We start from the raw sequence: 8,241 nt of genomic DNA on the forward strand, positions 1-8,241 counted from the left end.
GTGTGTGTGATCTATGGACACTGGGTGGCCATGGACTACTTTAAAGTGGAACTGTGCACAGTAACTATGAAAAGCGAGCTTGTTGGCATTAGTGTTTTCCAGGGGCCTACACCTTCACTGGAAAATTTTTGGGATCCACAAATTGAAAATGTTGAAAACCACTTACTTGCACAATATTCCAGATGGACTTCAGCTCTTTGGCCTCCACTCTGAGTTGGCCAGGCATGAGCCAGCTTCTTACTGACAGCCATGCAACCTCATTAGCACAGTACATTACTTGAGCTAGTAAGTCCTAGGAAAAAATAAGACGAAAAAGAGATAGTACAATCTCTCCTAATAAATACAGTTCCCAGCAGTCACATTGCCACTTGGCACCACATTTTTGCTTTTGTCCACCATTGAAGATATTTACTGGAAACCACTGATTATTTGTAAGCTGTTAAGCATGGCTTACAAATAAATGTATTCTCCAAGTTAATTTAACAATTTAAAATACATGCATCCTTTGAGAAGAACCTGGCCACAGTCCATGAAATATTATAAGTGCTCTATTCCAAAATTAGACAAAAATTTTGTCTTTGAGGTGGGGTTTTTTTTAGATATTTTTGCAAATATTTATTAAATATATATCCTAGTTTGTAAACATTTTATAGCTCCTATTAAATACTGAATATAAGTAGTACAAACTGTGAGTGTATGCAAATTAATGTGTATGGATTGCACATTTTCTGCTTACACTTCTGACCTTAAACAAAATCCTTCTAGACACATTAGGAGCTGTCATCTCTTAAATTAACAGGTCAAATAACTCAGTCCTTGGAGTCTTCCTGACCAAATTGCTTGCATTAGTAAAATGTTACCCTTTAAACAGGGAGGCACACTTTTTGCAGCATACCAGAGGTGATGGCTTTTTAGGTTTCAAGAACTAACTAATCCTAAAGAGCACAACTGATCTCAAGTCTTTATTATGTAAAAATCTGTTATTTTTGGAAAGATCAATCACTTTTATTTTATCTGAAAGCACACTCAGTTGCTTGGACAATTCCAGTTTTATAAAGATATTTTTTTTCCGCATTTAAAATGATAATTTGTCTCTAGTCAAGAAATGTTCGAGTTTTTGAGTATGTTTCTGTTACATACCTGCAAGTGCAGTTGATACCACTGCAACTTCAGACACTTGTGTTTGGCAGCCTGGACTAGGGATGTGTGTAGAAACCAGCTGACAGCAGCTATAGCTAGTGGATGGGATGGGGAAAGTGAGAGTGAAAATGAGTCCAGTCTCTGCAGGGGCTTGTAGGATTCCCCTTCTGTGTTTTGGGCTACATGGGCCAAGACCCTGTGTTATCAGAATTTTCCTTATTCAGTTGCAAGTGGGCTTTGCACTCAGTGGATCCTTCCTTACTCTCTGCCGAGCTGCATAATCATGTCTGAGCCTATTCTTTTCCATCCTCATCTCTCTCTCACTGCCTCTTTTTGTCCGTGTGACTTACCAACACAGGAAGCACCATCCCTTTCTTCTGCAGCGCAGTGCTGAACTTCACTCGTGCTACTAGGCAAATCCTAGTAAGGACCTGCTGGCCACAGGACAGGATACACACTACTGATGCAAGATCTGTGGTCTGTCCCTCTGTGTGTGCGCGTGTTTCATGTTTCTGTGTCCCCCTCTCTGTGTTGTGGGATGCTTCTGCACTTATCTCGTGCATTTGGGCTGTGGAATACTGGAAAGTTCAGTGCTGCAAGGTGTAGAGAGAACATTGCGGTATTTCTTTGTAGATGTATTTGTGAGAGGGGTATACTGTGTCTGTGTGTGCATGCTTCTGTCTCTCCTCAGGTGGGGGAAAATGCCTGTCTGAAGTGTCTAGATGTCAGGGAAGGAGTCAGGCCTCTCCAAGGAATACACAGCAGAATATAAGTGCTTGCACACAGAGCTTTTGTCCACCTGCCACCTAAGAGCACTGCCTTGTCCATGAGGCCCCACCGTGGGGCAGAAGGAACTTCAGCAGCAGATTGTGGGCTTGCACCAAGGTCAGGCTACCTGAGAGGATTCCCTTCCAACTCCAAATCCCAGCAAGCCTCCTAGTTCCCTTCACTCACCAAACTCCAGTGCTCCCAGCCTAATGCCTGTGGGCACCATTCAGCAATTTCTGGAGAATTTAATTTTGCTGACCCACGATAAGAATATATATGTTCTTGAGGAACCTTGAGCTACTCCACAATATAAGGATCACATTGGTAAAGTTCAGAAGTGCTTTCTTGGGGAAAGTGTAGGTTGTTTACATGAAACAGCAAAGTCAAAATTCTGGGGATACAGAAGTAGTAAAAGAAAGTTATGATAAATCTTGTCACATTTAACATCTGCTTTAGCTCTTTGTTTTCTGTGAAACAGAAAACCTCTGTTCATTCTGTCTTCATTAGAGATTGAGTATTGTAGACAAGGTTTTGACAGGCTGCCACTGATGAGGGTAGCATTACATTTGCTGTTGGAAGTGAACTGCAGACAGCATGTACCATAGGATTCGATATATTACTTAGAGTGATTTTATTCTTTACATATATATGGCTGCTGAATCTAGACCGCTAAAGGTCATCTGAAACTTCACCTGAAACACTGTTTTATCTATTTTTATGTCATTTCAGTTTTCCTTGTATTTTGTGTGGTATGTTGTTGCACTCTCTTTAGCTGAAGGCACAGTGACGTTCTGTGATTTTATTACTACAATGTGATACTTAATATCATGGTATACTTTGATCTGGCCACAAAGTTCAGGAAAGGAGAGATTAATACATGTGGTTTATTGAAACTTATTAACAGTAGTTACTAGGAGTAAGAATAGTTCTGCTAAACCTCTTCCATTCAACCACCGTCTTATGAAGAATAGGCTATTTCATCAGTCACCGTATCTATTTCAAAACTGATTTTTAAAACAGAAGTTGTGGGCAACTTCCAGAATATTGTGTCTCACTGCTATCCTAATGGCGTGGGCTGAACAGGGTCCAGTTTTAGTCAATTGAAAGAACAATGTAAATAAAAGTAAAATGGAGATGATTTCAAATCCTATTTTTAGTAAAAATACAGTTAGTAGCTTTACCTGTATTTAATTAAATACAATGTATATGAGGTTTATTTTGAGGATTGAGTGAGCTTTTGCTTCTCATCAAGATCGAGTGAATCTTTTTATTCCTCACATCATTTATAATTCACCCCTGTCTCTCCCGTGTTCCTAGGCCTCACAAACTCAAGGACTTTAAAAATTTCTGGAAGATATTTGACCTCTTTGGGGATATTTTTTGAGTTAAAATAGGGACCTTATGCAATTGCTGGTAGAGGAATGTATCTGTGCCTTCAGTGCCTGTGTTTCAATCCACTGCCCCCAATAGGTCTTTTATTCCTGACTTCCACCTCTGATTCCAAATTAAGATTAAAAAAAATAGGAAGTTAGTGAATAAAAATGTTGGGTAGGTGGAGTAAAAAATTACTGTGAAAGCATTGTATTTGCGTTAATGAAATGAAAGCTTAAACCACTTCATGCCTCTGCTTGTCCAGCTAAAAGCATGCACATTGCCATTATCAGAAATACCATTCAGTACAGACCCTGAAGTTCAGGTTCTCACTAATGCTTTCCTCAGTTCAAATACTAAACATTCACATCTGCACATAACTTGCTACTACAGTGTGCTTACACCATGAGCTCACTATCCATAACTACCTGTACTGGAGGAAAAATAGTGTACTAAGAGATTGTATGTAGAAAGAAGACAGATAGGAACAGTTGAATGATTGTACTTGCTAATTGTGGTTGTTTCACCATTACTTTTTGCTTTTCATACCTGTTTGGTATGTCTGTCTGCTGTCTCTTTCATATTTGGCTTACAGACATCTTGGAGCCATGGACTGTTGTTCTATCATGTCTTGGAGCAACAGGATCCTGGCCTCCAGTCGTCTTCACTTCTAGATATTAGATCAATGCAAATATGATAATGTTCAAAGTACTGCTAGTTCCTTTCCTTTTTATTCATATTTTCTTCACAGCTGTTGTAATTTGAGAGAAATTGTAGGAGGAGACCAGTGTCAAATGCAGTCCTATAAGAGTAAAAACTTAAAGCATTCTTTTGAGAAAAATTAATTTCTGGAAAATTAATCTGATTTCTTTCTTCCCACCTCATAGTTTTTGCAATTCAAACTTGTAGGTTTTGCTTTTTCTCCGTATACATCTCTTCCATCTTCCTACACATGAAGCAAAGCTGCTTGCCAAAGTCCTATTTTAATATCAGCCTGGAAGAAAATGTCCAAGTGCTTCTACTGAAAACATAAATCCCCTATCAAGCACCCATCAGAATAGCCACTCCAGTGCAAAGCAAATCCAAAGTAGCTACATCTGAGCTGTAAAACCTGAGCTCTCATACTACTGAACTCTCAGATTCAGCTGTGAACTCCAACTATATCAGAATAAGAACTGGACATGGACCAAATTATTCCATTCCCTATTCCCACCTTGTTTCTTCAGAAAGGGAACTGAGCCGGAGGACAATCACAGCATACTCCAGCAGTGTTGTTGTAATGTGCAGCCACAAGTCACTTTAGATACAACCTGTGTGGGATGGAAAAGAAGGAATCCTTATTCCATGTGGCAGAGCTCTTGTTCTCCCTTCCTGGGAGACTTACCTGCCTATATGCAGTAAGCTCAATATATAGGGAAAACACAAGCGTAAAAAAAAACCCACTTACATGACTATTACAGGCATAAAAATGCTTTTCCTCCTGCATTAAAGAAAGTGTTGATGTGTGGAACCAGGCCTAAAATAAAATTGGCCATGCAGTCAAGTCACACTGTTTATTCATAACACTCTTTGTTTTCTCCATCCCTGTTAGCTGCAATGCGTATTCTATTTCAAGGATTTTTACAAATGCATAGGCATAGTACCAAATAGTGCGAATCGTGTTAGATTTTGGATAACCTCTCATGGATGAATAAAATAACTCCTGAGAAAGAAGCTATAAAAGTATTATAAGAAAAATGACTCATATTTCCTAGCTGTCTAAAGTGATCATTTATCCCAATAAATGGTAATTCTTTCAAGATAAAGTGGGCACACTTCTAAATGTCTGGGAGAGAAGCCCTGCAAACATTTTTATTGCTTTTTGAAATATATTGTATGTACTAAGCTGGACTAGAAAGAGTAGTTACAAAGAGGGCAAGGTGGACGGATAGAGCAGAAGCATGCTAACTCTCAATTTTTCTTTGTACTTTAACTTGTATTTCTGATTTTTTTTTCTCTTTAATGCCCTCAATTATTAGAGTGCAAAGATGTGAACAAAGTGGCATATTGCCCACTGGTGCTGAAGTTCAAGTTCTGCAGTCGAGCATACTTCAGACAGATGTGCTGCAAGACCTGCCAAGGACACTGACCGACAGAAAGCATGAGAATGTGCCTTGTTATTATCATTGTGGAAAAGTGTCCATCGAAGAGAGCCACACAGCGGAATGAGATTGACGTCCTTGCAAACGCATTACCCTGTGGAAAACGTAACCACTGGTCAGCCCCAGCTGACAGGATTTCAATATTATTTTAACTTCTGTGAAGTGGGATTTATTCATCCAAAGTGCTGGACACAGTATGAGGAGGGCATGCCAAATTGGAAAGATCCACACAACACATATAGAATAGCTTACTGTGGAACATTTGTGTTCTTTTGACTAAATTCAATAGTCTGTTTACCTCCTTGGACCATTAAAATAATTTTTATTATGGACTTAGCAATGACACTGAATCCATTTGTATTTAAAACTGTTTAAAATGTAGCTGTTATGACTTGGTCTACTATGGAAGTAAAGAAGAATCAAAAAAATGTTAAGTCATAGCTTTAAAATGTTAACTATTTTATCTCACGACACAGCACCACAATTTAAATTATAAAATGAGTTTGGAAATGTTATTTAAGGAGCAGAAATAAAAATATTGTATTTTTCCTTCATTCCACCTAATTCCCTTTGGAGTAATCCATATTTCCTGAACACTGCTGTGAGCCATATATAAAGCTATACTAAATAGAACAACCATGAGGGACTTAGTTTTAAGAGGTGCAACAGTTATTGCAGTGGTGCATGAAATACAAGTGTGCTATGAAGTGAAATGAAATCTGTGTTGCAGGTTTATAGCCATCTTGCCATTGTACAAGTGAAGCTGAGATTTCCACTAAAAGGGAAAATATTTCAATATTACAGAGGAGGCAGGCTCCAATAGTGGTGAAGACTGTATTGTCAAGTCTTTCACTATCACTGTACTGGTTGCCTAAAACTTAACACTTCGACTCCAGCTCACTTTTGTTTACATCACTAGCCACGAAGAAGAAACAGCTCTGTGGGCATCTAGTTCTGTTTTACATGTTACTTTTGACTTTCCAACACCAAGGACTTCCAGTGCAAAAGAAAAGCCTACTATGTAATAACAACAAGCCTTTGCAAAATTTGCTAAAAGTTAAAATGGATTCCAGATGTTCCCATCTTTGATACTGTAGTGGGAGGGCATTTGTTTGTAAGAACGAATATGTGAATGTGCAGTTCAGGAAACCGCAACAGAGTGGATAAGGATTACAACCAAAGAATAAAAGACTTGTGGAGATATCTAGGCTCTGTTCAAATAAAAGGTCAAAAGTGTGCCTGACCCAAGAGGCCTGTTGGACTGGCAGGAGTAAGGCACACTGGAATAGGTATGGCTGGAGTGAAGTCTGGCCACCTTGACCTAAATGACCAGGTATATGTATAAAGCTGGATCTTATATAAAGCTAGGGGCGGCTTTCAGTGTGAGACTGGAGCAAACTCATGCCTCTGGATTTGTAGTTAGATGCCGTAACTGCTCTGCTGCCATACTCCACTTATTTCATATTACCATATTTTTAATGTTCACCAAATATTTCGCATTTAAATGTGAAACCAAACTACTTAGGCAAGTCACATTCAAGAATCTAGCATAAAAAGTTAAATGTCATGCTCCTCTTCCCCTTCACTTCTCAATAACAGACTCAACAAGGAGATAAGGAAAGTGGGTACTTGTTTATATTAATATATTGTACTTGAACACTTGCAGTTTGCAGCAGGTACTTGATGAATGTGCTTTTGTGTCCAACTATGCCTCCTTTGTTGTAGTGCAATTAAAATTATGTGAACAGTAACTTGTGTTAAAAATTCTAACTCAAATAGCACTTTCTTAAAAGAAAAAGTACTCTCAGTGAAAAAAAAATGTTCAGAAAACCATGTGAGATTGAAGTGTATCAATGTATTTAACCAATAACAAGCCAAATGTGTTGCACACTATTTACTAATGTGAATTAACATGGAAAAATGGATATTTTTAACAGGACTTGTACTATGAATCCCCCTCAGCATATTGACAATCTGTATATGGGGTTTTGTGTAGCCCTCGTGTTCATGATCATCAAATTCCAGTCATCTGCTACCTCTTGCTAGTGTTTTCACTTCCTTACACCTGTGACCAGTGGAATTCATTTTTGGTTGGCTTGCATATATTCATATATGCTTATCTGCTGATCTCATCACCATGTAAGCAACTCCTGTTAAAACTGACACCAGTAGAACAAAAAAAACAGTCTTTGAGAGTTGCGTATATGGATTAATGGCAGTATTAGTCCTTCTCTGTTAAGCGAATCAGCTTTTGATATCCTGTTGACAAAACACCTTGGTGCTAGCATGCCCTGGTTAGGTCAAAAATACGATAAAAGGGAAAGGGGTTGCTATGGCATTCTCTAAGCAAGAGGCCTCTTTGTATCAGGGTCTGTTTTTCTCCAGGGCATAACTGTGTTTATCAGCTAATGTGTCTTCTCAGCTAACAAGGAAAGGGGTTTTTTATGTATTCAAAAAGAAACCTTTTTTTTTTTTTTTTTTTTTTTTTTTTTTTTTTTTTTAACCTCATTTAGGACATTAAAATTGTAAGGAGTGTTTCCAAAGACACATTTTGCTCTCTTTACTGGTGCTAGAACACTAGGGAGTCTGATGTTTACTCTGCAATGTAACAGCACTGAGGTTGGAATTTAAAGAACTCCCTGGAGCAACATTGAATTGTATTGTTAAAGGGAACAAAACACAGAATGTATTTGGATTTACAAACTAAGCAACACTTCAGACTAAGACCTAAAAGTGAAACCTAATTCAGAGAAAAATAATTGGTTTCCACAGCACAGTTCATTGCTGCTGCTACACTGTAGCCATCTATATAATCTAAGCT

The 8,241-nt window shown here is 38.4% G+C and overlaps 1 protein-coding gene across 8 annotated transcripts in view; it reads left to right on the forward strand.

The window, feature by feature from the left end:
• Nucleotides 1-7,615, forward strand: part of LOC135325065 (A disintegrin and metalloproteinase with thrombospondin motifs 6) — a 163,885-nt gene extending 156,270 nt beyond the window's left edge. For all 8 annotated transcript variants that reach the window (XM_064502512.1, XM_064502518.1, XM_064502513.1 and 5 more), the window contains one exon: nt 5,298-7,615. In XM_064502512.1, coding sequence (XP_064358582.1) covers nt 5,298-5,407 — 110 coding nt within the window. In that variant the 3' untranslated portion in view covers nt 5,408-7,615. The remainder of the gene's footprint in view (nt 1-5,297) is intronic.
• Nucleotides 7,616-8,241: the final 626 nt, after the last annotated feature.

The sequence above is a fragment of the Dromaius novaehollandiae genome, chromosome Z (assembly GCF_036370855.1).
Source record: "Dromaius novaehollandiae isolate bDroNov1 chromosome Z, bDroNov1.hap1, whole genome shotgun sequence".
Taxonomy (NCBI): domain Eukaryota; kingdom Metazoa; phylum Chordata; class Aves; order Casuariiformes; family Dromaiidae; genus Dromaius; species Dromaius novaehollandiae.